Below are 19109 nucleotides of genomic sequence, written 5' to 3'. Positions count from 1 at the left end.
GGTTGTTAATCGGAAATTTTCTAACTCTACTAATAGATTGAGAACTAAATATCATAAAGAAACTATAACACAAACACTATATATACATTGAATAGAGGTCATATTACGAATTTTTCCACTGATCGATGTGTTTAGTGCACTTGAGATAAATCCAATTTATTAACCGAAGGACCCTATCGTTAACGGTTCGAGATTACACAAATTAGTGTTCTATTGTAAGCAAAGGCCAAAATGATCGCAGTCATTGTCAGCCGCATTAATACTGCTTCACTGAATGGACTAGGCTTACAATCCACATTTACTAGCCTATATATATATTATATATATAAAAAGAAAATGAATTCCCTTTTTTTCATTTATATAGCCACAAACGAAGGTCCTACTATTAAATAAGACTGATGTGAACCCTTTACTATAATACTTAGTCATCCAAAGCATTATTATTGGAATGCTAATGAGCATAATGCGTCAAATCAAACGTTTGTAGGCCGGTTCGATCTGCCGCCTCTTAGTACGGCCACAGAAACGCGTGCAGGTTTCTATGAGTCAGATAGCTTGAAAGCTGTGCCCGAACCAACTAATGTTTCGTTATTTTACCTACTTATCATTGAGGAAAAACATGGCCATCGGCCCTGCAACAAAATGGAGTACGAAACTCCCACCGATGCTCACATCAGTCATGTAACACTTATGCAAACAAAAAAAAATACCGACAACAAATAACGCCAAAACGCAGTTGGAATGAGACCAGATGTCTTTCAACATAGAGTCGTTGTCGCCGCTGTCTCACGGACGTTCGTTCCGGCTCCTCTGTTCTTCAGCTGCTTACGGCCTCAAGCAAGAAATCGTATTGCAGTAGGCAAGCGTACGATTCCTCGACGTCTGTTGATTTTAGAGTAGCAAGAGACACAGTAGGTCGCCGTTTGTGTTCAAATGAATCCAAGAAATTTATCCCTATTCCACTGGGTAACGTAATTTGACCTGTCTCATAGATCCGTTCTTATATGTGCAATTGGGTTGGGTCGAATTACAACAGCCAATTTAGTATGTGCCCACCGGTTATTGGTGAGCCGTTGAACCTCCAAGTAAACAAACCCGTTAAGCTTCCGCACCTCACCGCTCTCTCGATTCTCTTGATCAGTTAGAACGTGGTAGCGTCAAGCATCATATTAGTATGACACTCGAACAGCAGGTTTGATTGGTGTACGCAATGGTGTTATCCCATTCGTTGCTAGAAACCAATTACCATCGCTAGTGAAACTTCGATGTAACTAGGAAGTGCCAACACTCATTTCAGTGAATGCAAATTTAAGTGGCCCCTTAGAACAGGGACTAAGCTGCCATGTCGAGCTATTAAGTTCATGTATTTGGTATACCCGCAGCACAGCGTATGTTTTACGTTACTGTAGAAATGGAAATTAGCAAGTGGGAATGAAATTTGCCAAGTCTGATCGAGTTGATTGGATTGGAAATGAATGGAATGGAATTGATATGGATTGTATCGAAAATCACATTCCTCGACAATAGCCAACTATGTTTGTCTATCGTTCCCATCTGTCAACTAATAGTACTTAACAAACATCACTGAGCAGTTGAAGATTACAATGCAGTTTCTAATTCACTGCAAGCACAGAACAACGCTGTCCAGTTGTACAATCCGCATTTATTACTATCATCATTAACCAGTAGTAAGTGCAGCATAAGGAAATAGCCTAATAAGCGTTACTAATAACGACTGTAACTGTGCGTTCAGCAATAAACATCCTGCACAAAGCAAGCATGGACTCGTTGACACGTTGGATCGTCAGAAGACGTTGCTTGTTTTCAGAAGCAACAACCGCAACACGGATATGCGTGTCTGGCTAGATATAAGTCAACAATGGCTGTCGGGTGGCCTTTGTTAGAGAGTAGCGTTCAAGCTGTTCTTACTCATTACTGTTGGCTCGATGGCGATCGGCGCCAATTTTCGCCTGAGGAATAATGCACCGATAATAAATGAGAAACTTTTGCGTTATGTGTTTGTGTTCGCTCAGGAAGTTTAATTACATCAGCACGTTCTTCACATTATCTATCGATCACCAACATGAACCAGCCTAAAATATCAGTGTCAGCTAACACTGCGTGAGCAAATTGCATCTACAAAGGTGCGCCACGAAGAAATAACAACGAAATTGTTTGCACCAAAAATATTGCCACAGTCGATTGGATTACCGAAAATCAAAATAGTAAACCTCGCCGCAGCCGAATACCTTCAACGTATTTACTTGTCTATTCTACAACCGTCTGTGTTCGCGGGTGTACATCAATCACGATCTCCACCGTATACCGGCCTGTATCTAACTGCCCAATAACACTGTAAAGGCCCATCTTAAATTTAACGCGGAGAAAAGCCGTCTCGCATTTCTATCCATAGGTTAAAATTCTTCCCCTTAGCAACCGACATATGAATAGAACTATAGCTAGTTTTAATGCCTGGAGATATTACTGTGGCTTCTCTAGCAACACAGCATTATTATGTTACGGCCTTTATGAAGTTTCCTCATACCTCATACGTTTACGTTCCACCCATTGGCTTCAATATACCGCACCATTGTACAACTTACCAGCTGTTCTATGGCATGGGAACGATAATTAACACAACATTAACTAAGTGACTCGTACGCTTTTCTTGATTTCTATCTGTGTGAATATGATTCAATATGACCATATTCAAAGCTGCTAGAACGCAAATAATCACGGCACAACGAATAGACCAAAAATCCGCCCACCGGATATTAGAAGCCAGTCCTTGTGACGCTCTGTCCGCTTGACAAATATGTGCGTGCACTTGAGTTACTGTTTTAGCTTACCCAGGCGACTGTCAGGAAGAACTGCGCTACCAAGATATCGTGAGCTTTTAACTTTACTTTGTTGGTCAGCTACGTTGGCGCGTCCGATATCTTCGAAAATCCTTTTGACTGTTGTCTTCGCTGTCGGTTAACTTACGTCGACGGTTAGGGAAGCAAACTAGCAGCGCTTCTAACAACGATATTCCAATTCTATCCTGTTTTCTACTGCAGTAAATCTTCCTACAACAAAAACTAGTAAAACTGGTTCACGTGGAGTAGCTGCAAGGATCAACGAGGCTGACGAGGCGACAAACCATTGCCAAGCACGACCACACTCACTTATCTAGCAGAAAAGAGCACAGTTGATGACAATTTGAACACTCCCATCCTAATATTTGTCGATCGAATAGTGTTTAGCCCGTGCGGCTGACGACTGCTGCAGTCAGCTCATCTCGACCTAGAAGAGAGACGGCAATAGCGGGAACGGCCAGCTCACATGGGAGCTCCGTACAAAGAAGGCGTTTCTGCTGGTGGTATGGATATATCAGCAAACGGGGCATCCGAAAGAGGATAACTGGCTGTAGCTTGTCACCGCTGTGGGGCTACAGGGAACACAATGAGTAAACGATTGCCAAGCTGCCGGTCGCGACGGAAACCTTCTGTCTCACCGATTCGCACTCACATCTGAACTCCACTCAGTTTCTTTCACCACGCGCTTCACTATCCGACACCGATATACAAGCTACAAATTTACTCTGATTGAAAACTGTTTGGCCGAAACTAGTTGTCGTCCACTCGGGCCTTAATGTGTACATCTAGCCAAGATGGCGCCACTGAGCATGCGCGACTTGGGGACGGCGCACTATTTCGAACAGATGCAAAATTAACAAATGTTAAACACACGCTATTGCTGAAAATATGCTGTAAGTACGCGGTACAATGAAGGTCAATGCTCAACACTGGATTCCGAAACGAAAAAGCGAAGTGTTTGTTGCTATCGAATAAATGCTATTGCCAACTCGTAGAAAAAACGTTCCATTACAGCAGGCCATTGTAGCGGCGACGGTTGATTGAAGATCACTGTGATTGTCTGTCAGTCCGAGTTCGATTTAAACAGAAAGGTTTTTTCATATTCAATGTACTGGGTGTTTTTTAGATATTCAGTATTGCTAGCTATGCAGAGTGGCAACGAAAAATACGTCAGGTTTATTTTACGTTGAAAACACCGAATTAGAAATGTGATAGACTCAGTTAGCCATAACAAATTAAAATAAAAATTTCAATAGAACAGCTGTCTCTGACAAAAAAGAACGCCAAAAGTACACATACATTTTTCGAACCTTTGAGATACGGGTTGGAAAAATGTGTATATTGCGAAGGCGCAATAATTGGAATGAAGGACCTTATTTTTTTAACAGCTGTTCAATTAATCTTCTTGGCATAATTTACGGTAGAGAAGTACTGAGAAAGCTACCGATGAGGAAAGAAATCGACACGAAATTGTTTTAAAGCAAACAAATAATGGTAAATATGCTGAACACCATTGATTTTATGGGTGCTTTTTTGCTAGACGCGCAGTGCACCTATAACATAAGCTGGAACTTACAGGTACGCTTTGTGAAATATAATAATCAATTTTTAATATGATAACTTTAGTCACCGTAATGGACGCTACAAGATTGGAAGTTTATCGCTATGTGAGGTACATTAAAAATGATGACCACAGTTAGAAATTACAGCGTCCTCAAACAAAAATATGCCAGAGGTTGAAATTACGAAAATTAGAATTGTGAAAAAATTGACCAAATGAATACAAGTGTTGGAAGGCCAGCATTAAAAAGGGCCTACTGACATGACAAAGATCATTTGCGCCAACGTCTACAAAGCATTAAAAACATGTCAGTAAAACTTGTCCATACTGAACGAGACGAACAGCTAATTTCTGTGCAAGTTAATATCTGCTGTGTTGTGTTATATTGCATCGTAAGCTCTGTTGACGGAAGCTAACGCCGATTGATCGTTCCGTACCTCTGCGAAGCCCTGTCGTTTTCTTCAGATAGACATTTCCACCGTTCAAGTTCTGTTCGTAGCTCTTTGAGGAAGACTAATGCTCAACGGATTGCGGAAAACGCGCTCGTTGTGTATACTTTTTATTCCAATATCTTTTCTGATTGAATTCGCTCGTGTCCAATTTCCAGGAGAAAATACCGGAACAAAAGTCGATCTGTTTCACTTCATAGTAACTTTTTGAAAAAAAATTATCTACATGTGTGAGTCTCCAATCCAACTTAAAGTTACTTAATTTTCTACCAAAGAAAAAAGGCGGTTATCTACTATTTTAGTCAATAGAAATCAATCTTAGTTTAAAGGAAAACGGGAAATAAAACATTTATTTCAATTTATTCAATTATTCCGTTAGTTTTCGTGTTATAGACAAAGCTAACACACAAATACGTACAAAAATCGTAAGTCATTGGTATCCTGTTCTAATTTCCTGATGATAACATGCACTAAAGGAATGAAATATGCAAATTCCTTTCGAGACTTCAGTTCATTATATGTTTAGTCTTTGGAATCGTTAAAACAGTCAATTCAAATAAATAACAGATTGATTTCATTTACCCAAAATTGTGTTGAGAGTTGGGCCTACACAGAAAATACACGAAATTTCCAGTAGGCTTGCCGCAGTCATTATGCAAAGGGATATTATTTCAAAAATAATCTCAATAGCAAAATTCTCAGCGCGAAGAAGCGCATTTATCGAAATGACTGGTCGTACATTCATTTTTGTTTTGTAACAGGTATTTCTTTAAACAACTTACATTGTCGTTTAGTACTTTCAACCATAATGCGTCTGTTGCGTCCTGGTGCTCCGTAGATATTCGACGTGTATTGAAACTTCCAGCAGCTATACCGTCACTATTAACCAAGCTCTGGTTGTACAACCAGATACGATTAATCAAGTAACTGGAATACGTACACCTACAACCAGAAGTTATGAAAAGATTCCAAGCAAATTATTGAAACTGCCATTTCAGTTAATATTTTCACTCGGCATCCCTACTATCTATTGCAAGTCCTTGTGCATTCTATTTCGCTAGATAGAAAATGTTCAACAGTTCAACGGAGCAACAGCAGTTGCAATAGTTAACCTGCTAGAATTACCTTTGCACGACGTTATGATCACAATTGTAATATACAGGCCTTTTAGAAATCTAATTTCCAAACCTCATATTAGTCAGTAGTATTTAAGGATCGTCCGAGCTACGAAAATGCGGAAAGAGGTTTAGAGGTGTCACACTTACGAAAACGAACATTTTCAGTACGTCTGACTATATTTATTCTAGTTTCTATAAAAGAATAGTTTTCTGTAAAGATTGTGCTTCTTTTTCTAGAAAGTAAAAGATGCTAGTGTTTATAATGCCGACAGCTGCAGCAGTCAAAGATGTAGCAGGTATACGACTATGGGGCGAACTTAATGGGTCTGATTGTAAATACTCTTGGGGTCGGTACGTCGGGGCACGCCGCAGAAAGATCGTTTTGTTTTTATTCCTAACAAAGATTTCCGTCCAAAAAATGTCATAGAAATATTCATAATTACGAGGGTTCTTGGACTGTTTGTCCTGTCAAGTAATGAATTAGTTTGTGTGGCAGGAAATTAAACAGGTTTTTTCTGGAACGGTTGGTGCAGTTACAGATAAACCAGCAGGCTGAAGCTACGCTGTAGCGAGAACGAACCGACTCAAAAATGAGCGTTAGTTCGTCCTTCTCAATGCACAGCTCTGCAAGAAGCGTATCCCGGCGAAGTCAATTACTTAGAGGCTATGCTTTGATTAATTCAGCTTCAGATTATAAAAAAATAGCTAAAAAAATGGTTTGCTGAAACTAAAACAAAAAACAAACATTTATGCATCTATTTAACAAATCCTCTAATTTAACTTTATTTAATCTCACACATGTAGTATATGTCAATGGCTAGGTGTGAACCATTGACTCCTGGCTTGTTCAGCCAAAAAATGTTGATTATGGCAAGGTACATCATTAGGCCAAGTTCCACTAATATGCTGTGATTATCAAGGTCAAATTCTACAAAGGGCGTCAAATATCCTTGTCTAAACGAAAATATAGTCTACTCATTATCTAGATTAACTGACCTTAATTTATTTTCAGTACGAGACCATTAGATCCTTGCATAAGTTCAGACTAGCTATAGGTCGCAGCGCCATCGTCTAGGCTATCACAACGACCATGTGGTTTGGTTGACTACTTAGCTTTTAGCAATGACAGACCGACCTTGGTTCGTTGAGGGAATATATATATATGTACATAGTCTTCTGCTCTACACTTCTAGGATTAGTCACTCTCCGCGTGCTTCAAGGGATCGTGAATGTAACTGCTGCGTGCTGTAGGGAAGTAACTGACAAGGAAGACCAGTTTTAAGCACTTTTGTCGTCGACCAGGTCTACGCCTAAAGCGTGCGACAAGAACGAGAGATATCTGAAGAGCCATGACCGGGCAGCGTGTTGTAACTTCGACGTTCGCCCCAACTCAGCTGTTTATCATCATATCGATGCCCCCTCGTGTGAATTTATCGTTTGTGGGGAACCAAGGGCCACAACCGCTTCCACCTTAACAACAGCGGATTATGCTGCCGTTTATGAGCAGTTAACTTCCATCGGTACAGACGCCTCACTCTTTCGATGAGGGGCAACCCCCAGGCACTGATGCAGAACCTGTATATGTTAAGTAATCACTAACTGAGTATGACAGCACAATAGCATAAAAAATGTCGTAAGCCAAATGGGCTATTAAACGTTTCACTGGAGTGATACTCCGATCTAATCCAGCGCATAACTCGGGGCTTCTCCGATACAGCTTCCGAAACTCAACTGCCCGATCCAGAGACTTGAAAACCAGCTGCAGTCTTGCAATGGCAGCAAAGCCTATATCGCCAGCCGGGATTGGTGGTGAACTATGAACTTTTAAAGACCGAAGAGACATGTGTTGTATCAATTTTGTGATAGGGCCGGTCATAAACTTGGGGTATTTATCCGTCGCTGCGGGTGTACGTGTCGGAATACGCGTTTTTGCGGTCTCGTAGACGTGCGGAATAAAGAATAAAATTTGATGTTACGAGAGATATTAGGTAGTCAAAAAGCAAAACATTTTTGTAGAACTTTTCGTTCTATTCTAGTTCTATTCATTAGTTTATGGTAGTACCATGATAATACTCGTTAAGTTTCTTTAAAGTTCAATTACGTTCTTTTCTAGTTCTATTCATTATTTTATGGTAGTACCATGATAATACTCGTTAAGTTTCTTTAAAGTTCAATTAGTATGGGAAGCACTACATAAGCCTATGTATATGCTTATGTTTAGAAAAAATAGGTATGTGTGTTTTCATCTTTCGTTCACAACTAAACAAAAAGCCAAACAATGCTGATTCACTTGTTTAGCTTTTTAAATTATTTTGTGAAAATTAAGGCACTCACGATTTAGTACCACCAACGGCATGTCTTTGGAGAAACTGTATGCGCGATTTACTACCATTATACGAGCAATCTATAGCTTCGTGGGGAATTGCCAAACTGCTGAGGTCTTATTGAACGGCTACTTCCTGGTAGACCACAAACTGTACCACTGACATCCTGCAAACACACATTTTAGCTTGTAATGATCATTTGGATAGAATTTGAACAGGATATGTGTTCACAATATTGAGTTTACTATATAGGATAGAAAAATAGCAGTCTAACAAAAATATTACGACATTGTTATTGTTGCTCAACGACTGGATTCTTTACAAGTTCCAGTTGAAAGCGGAGAAAGATGGAATATGTATATCCTATAGCTGTTTCTGCGACTCATTTGCCTTGTAGAGCAATAAATGGTTGTATATCAGTATGCTATCAACCTCGACGCTCCGTCGGCTTCATGTGGCGGATTTTCGTTGTGGTCAACGCCAACTCCATTAAAATGTTCTAATTTACAATTAATAATTTTCGAATGTGAACTAAACCAGTAACGGTACGATTCGGACAATTTAGACGCTCTTCAAGCAGGCTCTGTCACATTGTCTGCTCATGAACTAATATAAAATTTTTTTTCTTCGAGAAACATAATCACATTCAGTCACCTTATTAGCGATTGCTACAATGTCTAGTCAAAACGCTAACCATTTGTTAACAATCGTTTGACGGAAGTAAAATGCCAACGCGAAGCATCGTGGCATCGTCATTACTAACATTATAATCAGGCATTTCATCGACCTCCGCTAGCCAACGACGCACGTTTCAGTATACAGGAACGTATCCGAATGCATATATAAATCTACAATGCTGACAGAATCGCCTATTGCTCGTTAATTGAGTATTGAGAAGTGGCCATCGATTGGCTAGCAAAATAGAGCGATCAATCGCTGCGGCTGGTGTGAGCAACAATGGCATACGCGCCCATGATGGGTGGCCACGGGATGCATATTGAGCCGTCTGGGCATCCCGTCGTCGTGTCGATTGTGAGCGGACACCAGCAATACCCCCAACAGCAATACCCCCAACAGCAATACCCCCAACAGCAATACCTCCAACAGCAATACCTCCAACAGCAGCCTATGGTCGCCTCAACAATGGGAGGTCAGCAAGTCGGCGGACAGCCTGTGATCTTGTCTTTCATGGCTAATCAACCTCTCGTAATTCTGTCATACCTGGGTGGTCAGAGGGGCTTCCAGCATCCCGTCGTTTTGTCCACGATGGGTAGTCAACAGCCAGGTTTCGGTGGACCACAGGCAATGGCCATGTCGATCAGTACTCAACCACAAAGCGCGAATCTGATGCGACAACAAATGATGATGCACGATGGTCAGCAAGTTTTTCAGAGTGAGGACCAATTTACGGGGGAACCTAGACAGCCTGCTCCAGTGCTACTGGACGGTGTCAGACCGCAACAGGGATCGGTGCTCACTCGACCTCCGGTTGCACCTGGATCGACGCTTCGACAGGCTGGAGCGCCAGGGCCGTTGATGGCAAGTACTCAGATGCTCCCAGCAAAACCTGGACCACAGATACTCCCAGCAAAACCTGGACCACAGATACTCCCAGCAAAACCTGGGCCACAAGTACTCCCGGCAAAACCTGGACCGCAGATGTCTCTTTCAAAACCTGGACCACAAATGGCGCCGAAGATGCCTAGTAAAAATATAAGATAAAAATAATACCATGGTAAAACAGTAAGAAGAGCAGTGAACAACTCTCCGATTTGCAGGAGTTTTTGGGGAAAATCGGCGAATTGGTAGTGTTAACCATACCCTTCAAACACGAGCTATTCGCTGAATATGCCAAAATACCGACTAAATACAAACAATGTCAGTTGTGCTATCAACTGCTACTAGTGTCTTGTTGTTAGAAACCCTTTTTTTTTGTTATCACCCTGTCAATGTATTTTTTGCTTTTGCTACCCCAGCTGAGCGATGACTTTGAGTATTATACGAGTGATCTGGTACGAGTGATCTGGTGAACGACATGTTCATACTTCGTACTTTTCGCCTTTATGGATCACCAGTCTTGTACGGCGTATCAGAAAATAACATCGTTCATATGCTTGCACTGGCGTTGTACTTTGTCGAGCAATTTTCTATGGCTCACTATTCTATCGTACCGGGTCGCGTAGAGTTGGCTGTGTACAATAGGGGCAAACTGACACACGGGCATCAGGCGTTCAGCACTAGTGACGTTGAAAGAAAGCCAATCTTGGTGGCGCGATCTTGGGAGAGCTTCCGTCAAGACCGTCGACAAGACCAATGAGTTGGCGCGGATCCAAGGCCATTGTGCTATACAGCTGGTGCTGCAGTTAATGCTACCTCGCGTATACGTTTTTAGGCGACAACAAATTCAGCCCTGTCGCGTCGATAAAGAGCAACTAAATGGTATATTATCATAATAATACACAAAATGTGGTATTAGATTTCGGTACGGTGCGAGAAATGTTTCCGATCTAATAAATTCAATATTATTGGAATATGAGCTGAGCGAGATCCGTAAAAAAAATGTGAATATCCAAATATTAACAGCTGTTTTCATATATATCCTTACACGACGGGATAAAATAAATGAATAGGCAGTAATTCTATGAAAATAGTAAATTTGCGAGATATATTGAAAGAACAAGTTTGCTTGAGGTGATTATACTAAGGGTTCAAACCAAGCCTTACAAAATCCTCAGCTCACTATGCAGAATCTACTCTGTTTGTGATTGGCGGCCATATTTTTTGAGTTTTGCTCCCAACAAACGCCTAGTCAATTCCCTGTGAAACATTAGATCCTAATAATAATAATCGGTGTTAATTATACATATAGCCTGTGAAAGAGGTCGAAGCCGCTTCTCTGTGTACAGCATGTTTTTAGGTATTTCCAAAAACGTGATTCCTCTACCCAGTATAACTTACTACATAGTTTTATAAATGAAAACAGTTTTCAGAACATCTAACACACTGATTCAGCGGCACCTCTTTTCAAGTTGAGTTTTTAATTTAAGTAATTCCGTGCATCGTCTTATTTCAAACATTAAACTACAATTACCATCAGTCTACCTTTCGCAGTGTTGGCTATATACAAGCAAAATACACATAATTTTTTTAATATGTAGCCCTAAAATATTTAATTTAGCAGTTGGCTTAACGACCGAATTTAGTTACACATATTGGATCGAGCGTTGAGAAACTGTGCAGTCAGTTATGCCATTTTTGCCGCTAAATAAAAAAAAAAAGCAAATCTTGTTATAACGTGACGGTTAGTTCCATTTAGGTTCTTCACTCCTTTCAACACAATCCAAGCAAAATATATCACCTTTTTTTTTTTTATAAAAGTTCGTTTCTTTCTGAAGTTTGCGAATTCTCTTTTGGCCTTACTTATATGGAAATCCATTTTTAAGGCATTGTTGTTTTAGGTTGTTAGTGCCCGTTGCATATGGAACCTGCTCGACACAGTAGGTTAAGATACTCTATAGTCCCAATACTTTGCGCTGTTCTGCACCTAACACAGTGGCATACAGATATTTTGGATAATTAGAAAATTGTTGAACAGGTGCCGAGAAAAGACAGAAAGTTTTACACCTTATAATTATATGTTCCCAACGAAACACGCTTTTTCCTACATCCGATAGCTTTCCAAATATCTTGTAGCTGACTGTTGTGCCTGATGCTAAAAGTGACTTCGGCTGAAACTTTGAAACGCGCAAATATGAACGCACCTTCAAGCAGCCGGTAAGTTAACATGGCATAACCTTAGCCGCATAGCTATTTAGCCAGAGTTATTTTCTGTCTGAAAAAATTGCTAATTGCGCGAGGTCTATTTGATACTGTTTCATTTAGTAATGATAGGGGTGAGTCATAACAGAAGAGAAGTAGCTCTAACAATTTTCGTAGTGGCATTTTGTAAGCGTGACGATATCTTCATCAGATTTGATAAAGCTATTCCGGTCAGTCTTGCTAGAACACGGGGAAGGCTACTTCGGTTGCGCTGATGATGGGCCGGCGTTCGAAATTAATTTGCTGCCGCCACACAGTGTCTCTCGTAGGACAACCATATTTAGGATAGTCCTGTATTCAAGAGATAAATAGGTCTCACTACGGGGTCGTTGATTACCTATTTAATTTAGTCAGTCATAGACTAATCGGTCTGATCCCAGTGAAAGGACCAATAGGCAGACAGTAACGCTATGTGTACTCATTACTCATCTTCTCGGAAGTGGTGCACTAGTGATTTGCTGTCATTCTTTTGAACTATAGAATTGGTTTGTGAATAACTTACATAAGAATTCGGCCTATTTGATCGGTGTGGGGATGAGGGCGTCCCTTTCGGCAGCTCATGCAAACCCCGTTTGAAAAATAAACGCAATAGTCTTTTTCAGATAATTGCTTTTACATTTCATCTTTCTGAAACTTGAACAGATGTATATTGCAGACCTTCAAAATGTCAAAGGATAATTTGGGCCCTACCTTTAAACAAATTCATTCTGATATTCAAGTGTCTTCAATGGCGATGAAGTTAGCTGCAACGCGGTACGATTTTCAGAATGTAGTGTAACTATGGGCTCGTGGGCCGCTGCGTCTAGTGCCAACTAAAACGGGGAACGTAATTTGCCACACAATGAAGGGGGTCGCTCGAAACGAAGTTAGATGTCTATAAAACGTCTATTAGATAACGTCTGCAATTGATTTTACGGAAAGGAGAACGGGTCTGCTGACGCCGTGTCGGCCTTGTCGTTTTGGAATTACCTAAAATTAGTTAATCAAGTCAAGTAGTCGATAGGATTGACTAAGACAGTTCATTATGTGTTAAACAAATCGTTATATATTTTTATTGAACTACACTGCTGTGCTCACGTTCCTTCCAGATCGAAATTGTAGCCTGGTGCCCCGAGCATATTTAGTGTTTTTTGGCGGTATAAACACAATGCCTTATAAGCGATTACCCTATGAACAAAAACTCATGTACTAGTTTGCGAAATGCTCAGTTTATTATTTACAAAATAATTTTACTTCGACAATCGTCTACTGTTCTATTGATATGGTACAAAAACAAGAAGAAAAAAAACGTCTTTTAGCGACTAAGCGAAGGGAAACATAACGTAAATTCTAGATCAGAATTCTACAGATCGATCACTTTGCTTTTGTCTGAAAAGCTATCCTTGTGTAGCTGGTATCAGATTGTTCAACATGTTAATGTAAATCTGTGATGTGTATTACAGCTGAAGATACCTGACGTTAACTGAATCAATTCCAAGAGCGTTCCTCTAAAGGAAATCTAGTATGCGAACGGTCAATGGTAACGGGTTTAAGGGATAACTTAGAAGTTAAATCACTGTTAAATAAGCCATTACAACAACGCAGTTTCACTAGTGCTAACTTTTCTGTGTCAAAGTAAGTAACAATTTCGTTGTAACTAAATCAAGCTAATTTAAGACAAGCTAATTGATCCGAATCAATAAAATAATATCAGTTCGATGTGGGTTAGATCTGATGAAATTTAGCTACGTATGTCCTGATCGAATCTGTCGATCGATACGCCGGTTTCCACATTTCTTCTGAAGCGCTACACTAGGCAGTGCACTAAATGGATTAACTGTAAGTTTACCTTGTTCATTTCTAAAATAGATCCTATAATGAAATACAGGAATAATAAGGACGTACGTGTGCTAAGGAAATAACTTTTGTACCATTGAAATTTCGTTGGCCACTATTTATGAATGTGTCGGGAATTGGTGCTCGTAGATATACATATATCAGATATTGCTTACGATTGGTAATAGCAGAAGCTTTTCCCGTTTGTTTCTCCATACGGAAAAGAAGATCGTTATCACTCATTAAAAATGCTTTACGCCTTAAACTATTTAGGCCTTAACTATCTTATATCACTTAACTGCGCAAACATCCCAATAAAAAATATTAGCAATGTCATGCATTTAATATTCAGCTAAATATCATTCAAGAACCATCTACGAACCCTGTTTAGAATCCTACTATCTCCTATCTCAATTCTATTTCAACACGGCGTTAAATACATCCTAAGCAATGCGATCTTCCAAGCATGGAAAAGGTGCCAGGTAATTGGCAAATTAATATTTTGCAGCTAATTCACTAGAAGTTTATTTATAGTTGATGGGTCTATAGTTTACTTTGCCGGACGGATTATTTCGAATATATTTTTTAAGGGTTCATCCCCCTCATTCCCGTTCAGCTTTTTTTCCAACAAAAAGTTGAATATCGTAAAAACCTACAGCGTAGGTTTACGCCTGAGAGGTCACAGGTTTACACCTATGGCGCCAATAGTCACTTTTGAGAAGTGGCCATTAGCTGATTGGTATAACTACAGAGTAGTTCCTAACAAGTAGCGAGGTATATCATCGAGACGATATTACTGACAACCCGCTCTGTATTTGTGTTTGTCTCACAGTTCGGGAGAAACTCCAGCAAATAAGTTGATTAAGATTATCTAAATGTTTCTGAATCAAACATAAATCAATACATTAATCTTTCTCTCAACAGAATTCTAGCATGACAGATGTTAGTACCAATCTACGCGTTTTTATCTATAATTAATTCTATATATTTGCATATTTTCCAACAAGTGTCATTGGGGTTCATGAAAGGCAGAAGTTTATGGCTATTAACATTTTTCAATTATATTATATACAATTTATATAATTACATTACACACATAATATCTTCTGAAATAGAGGTCAGTACTAAGGTCAACTTAGTGCTCCAAGGAGGCATCCTGCATGCACGTAGGACTCAGTCAACGCTTAGCCGGAACACATGCTTTTCACCCATTTGGCAGAGAATATTTATTACCACTTAAGTAATGCCACTTCATTCGTTTACGTGGCCATGCTTAAGCGATGCCACTCAACGGAAATTAAATATATATATCCTATAGTGCCAGTAATATTTATGAGATATATCTTATTGTACAAACATGACCGCTTCGAGCACTTGCTGCCCGGGAGCATATCAGCGTAAACTATATTCCTTTAAGATACCAACGTCAAAACAAAATTGTAGGACATACAAAAGAAAACTTGAAGCACCTACAAGCTCTCTCTATTTAGGCATCAACTTGGCCAAGCAAATGATCAACAGTAGCATGCAGATTTTCGATGATTCTTCCTGATTCCGACGATTTTTCTCTTTCATCTAGTTTTTCAGCCCGCCGTTTCGATATAGTCATTTGCATCTTGTGTGTGTAAGCCCATACTCTGTCCTTCCATTAGAGCGAACGCCTCTGTGAACATTGTTGGGTGCGCGTTGCGTAGTACGATGCGACTCTTCGCTGATAACTACAATCCATAGAAACAAGCTGCAGTAAATCTTTTCAATGTAACGTTCTTTTTCGAATTATGTTTCTCTACCCATGACGGTGACGTTGGCCTTGCCTAGGCGCATTACCTTTCATCGGCCGGCGGGTTACAAGCACTGGGCACGTCGGCGCTGTTGTTCTCATTGTAACAGTGAACACCTGAGCTGCTGCTGCTGCTGCTGTTGTTGTTGCGGTTCGTTCGATTGCATAATAAATAGGCTTGATTTAGGTTTTCGATATGTAAGGTGATGTCACGCAAAGGCAAGGGTCATAGTAATTTTGTTTTTTTTTTTAAAAAGTGCGTATTGTTATGTGTCCATCGTGTTTTCATTAATGGTTGTAGCAGTGGACGTTGTGAACTCGTGCTCTCATTTTGTCAAGTGGTAGATTTTGTGACCTCTCACGCGCAAAAGCTTTCCACTCTCGTAATCAGGACCATGAACCCACTGCGAGTAATTACAGCTGGTGTCGTGGGTCGTCGCCGTCCTCGTTGCTGCTGCTGCTGCAACGCTCGACTCTGTCCGAAAGAAACTTTCACGGTGGCAAGCGGTGAACCAGCGGCAAATGTATAACGGCTTGCGGCGATCTCGTCAGAGAGCGGTCTTGCTCTGCCTGGACGTCAGCTCTGAACGACGAAATACGAACAATGCTGAGAGCTAAGAAGGGCCAGTGTTTGGCCAAGTTGTGACAACCTCGCTGGTCCATAACGTTCGCCTTTCTCTCGAATTGTAAGCTAACTTTAGACAACTGGGTATATAGTGCAATAGAGACTATTAGTCATACTACAGTCCATTCACTAGCGCTCACTGAGCCTCAGAGTTTTAGTGTGGCTTGTCTGCAGTTGTTTTGGGTGTAACACTGCCAAAGGCAATATGTCGTGTGTCAGCTTTATTGAACCGTTCTGGAACGAACAGCTATCAACTATACACCAGCGGATAGTGTTATGGTGCAAGAAATCGCAGTTACCCCCCATGAAAACCGCAAGAGACTCGCTGCAATAACGCAAGCTGAACTCATAAATTGATCTAGCGGTGCTTTTTATCGGTCCTCGATGCGTGCCTCGTGCGTTGCCAATCAGAGATGATTAACGCTAAAAATTGCGTCAGAGAGGTATCGTGTCGACTATTCATTCTTCCGAAATCTTCCATCATTCAACACGTGTTTTCGCACTACAGGTAGAAATAGTGCTACATGCCTAAGACTGCCACTAGCCAAAAGAGCGACATACGTTTCCGATGCGGAAATTTTGAACGAATTAATTTTGACAAAATTTGACCAGGAGACGTTGTTTGAGTAAATGTACTATCGAATACTACGGCTGACAAATCGAAACCGGCATAGTTCAACAAATTCACTAGTTATTTTGACTACAAAAAAACGAGACAGTTCGGAGTGAAATAGGTGAACATGGATGACTTTTTGGAGAAACGCGGCCGATGGCATTGGGCTGTTCTGGCACTGAACGCGTACGCTGCTGTACCGCATGCGTGGTTCGTGATGGCTCCGTCATTTATGGCCCCTACAAAACAAAATTATACCTGTTTCATGATGAATAGCTCAAATCTGTCATACAGTGAAGCGGCGGCAATAGAAAGTGGCCTGGACAATCGATGTTACTTGAACGTAACGGGTGTAGTGGAGAAATGCACGGATTGGCAATTCGATACCCACGAATTCAAAAGAACCCTACAGATGGACGTGAGCAATGTTTATCTATACATAATAAGTTCTGAATTACTGCTGTCTATTTCTATAGAAAACGAACGCTGCCAGCAGGGCGGGAGACTTTCAATCGGCATAATGAAGTTATTGACTGAGAAAATGATGTTTCTTATCAATGTACATAATGATGGGTCGGCAAACGGACATTATGCGGATTGGCAAGTTTTTCGCTGCTGCATTACAGATTAATGGCTGCCCATGCAAAAGTCATAAAGCTGCGTCGAAATAAGTTTATTCATATTCAGATAAACTATATATTATTTATAAATCATCTAGATAGACTGTCTTTGGTAATGGTAGTTCCAGAGGAAAATCACTGACGATTCTTGACCCCATGAACACATACTGTTTACATCGATCGACCAGGATCTTCCAAAGATACATTTAATGTCGCTATTCAAATTGTTCAACAGTCTTTAATCTTCAGATGCATACAAGCTGCCAAAGTCTTGCCAACTAAGATAAATTTGCGATCGTAGAAAAATTCTAGAGTTGCAGGGAGTCGAAGCTTGGCATTCTCGACATATCGTTTCCGTCTTTTCAACCTTGGCTCCAGTTATTTATCTGTAGTGTATCAAGGTAGCCTTTTTGATTGGATCGGTCTTTAGGTAACGCTCTCAGTGATCCTCTAAGCTTGATCCTCATCTCTTTGCTACAAGTTTTGCGCAAAAAGTGGTCACGGCTACGTATAATATATATCCATTCACACTCTAGGTAACTAAAAATTTGAGTCGTGCCATAGAGAAGCTTCATCTTAACACGGAAACCTCACAATGAGGCCCATCGATTACACGTGAGGTATACGATAGTAGGCTTGACGATGGGCCTCATGTGCCTATGTTAGTGTCTTGTATTTCTTATCCATTTGTTTTGACCTTCGTAACAGTTGCTGTTATCAGTAGTAGTGGATTTACGAGGAACATTTCCGCTTGATTGTTTAGCTGGGTTTGGAAGAAAAGCAGTTCGCGCAAAGGTCTTACAATGCGTGCTCTTCAACACTGTGGAACAGCACGTATTGTAAGACATCATGAACGAAGGCCAACAAAGGCAGCGTGATAACAGCTGGTCATTGGTGGAGCAGGTAGCTAAAATATCGGCAAGTTTTGAGGTTTTTTTTGATATTGGTGCGTCGGGACGCACAACTGGTTTGCAGTTTGTAAATATCCATTTTCTTCTTTCAGATTTATGAGACTTGGGTTTGTAATCGTACAGGAACTTTGTTAATTGCGTTGTTTTTATGTTACTACGACAATTAGCTATGTCGAATTCCTGTTCAGTTTCAGTTGGTATCAGAATTTTCAATAGGACTACATTGATCTGTATCAGACTTTATAAAATGCTGTAGTTGGGCGTTCCATTAGCACTGGCTGAAAAACATAAATAAAAGCCTCTAGCCTGAATTATCTACAGTAGATTAACTTGAGCCTAGCGTCGAACAAGTTGGCTGCTACTCTAAAAGCGAAAAAATTGCATTTTGCCACGCTTATCGTCTATACGTAGGCTTTATCAGGAGCCGTTTCATACCAGCATACTAAAGAATATGCACAATCGCACACACACACCTTGTGTTTTACGATTGCATATATATATATATATATATATATATATATATATACGTGAGTTTTGAAGTAATGCGCTGCTTGAGGAAATCGTAGCATCTTCAATGAATTCGATTTGCTCAAGGGAGGTGGGAAATTCATATATA

General features: G+C 40.3%; 2 protein-coding genes across 5 annotated transcripts in view; one reads left to right on the top strand and one right to left on the bottom strand.

The window, feature by feature from the left end:
- Nucleotides 1–3800, bottom strand: part of Rme-8 (receptor mediated endocytosis 8) — a 20774-nt gene extending 16974 nt beyond the window's left edge. Inside the window, exon 1 of the mRNA XM_022834200.2 lies at nt 3168–3800. The gene's annotated coding sequence lies outside the window, so the exon portion shown is untranslated. The remainder of the gene's footprint in view (nt 1–3167) is intronic.
- A 534-nt stretch (nt 3801–4334) lies between these two features.
- LOC111261024 (organic cation transporter protein) overlaps nt 4335–19109 on the top strand; it is a 24861-nt gene continuing 10086 nt past the window's right edge. Inside the window, exon 1 of one of the 4 annotated variants that reach the window (XM_022834197.2) lies at nt 4335–4352. In XM_022834197.2, the coding sequence (XP_022689932.1) occupies nt 4350–4352 (3 nt within the window). In that variant the 5' untranslated portion in view covers nt 4335–4349. Of the gene's footprint in view, nt 4353–15884; nt 17381–19109 lie in introns of those variants that run through there. The other 3 variants (XM_022834196.2, XM_022834195.2, XM_022834198.2) reach the window with 3 other exon arrangements.

The sequence above is a fragment of the Varroa jacobsoni genome, unplaced genomic scaffold, assembly GCF_002532875.2.
Source record: "Varroa jacobsoni isolate VJ856 unplaced genomic scaffold, vjacob_1.0 scaffold_510, whole genome shotgun sequence".
Taxonomy (NCBI): domain Eukaryota; kingdom Metazoa; phylum Arthropoda; class Arachnida; order Mesostigmata; family Varroidae; genus Varroa; species Varroa jacobsoni.
This window is presented reverse-complemented; position numbering and strand designations above follow the sequence as displayed.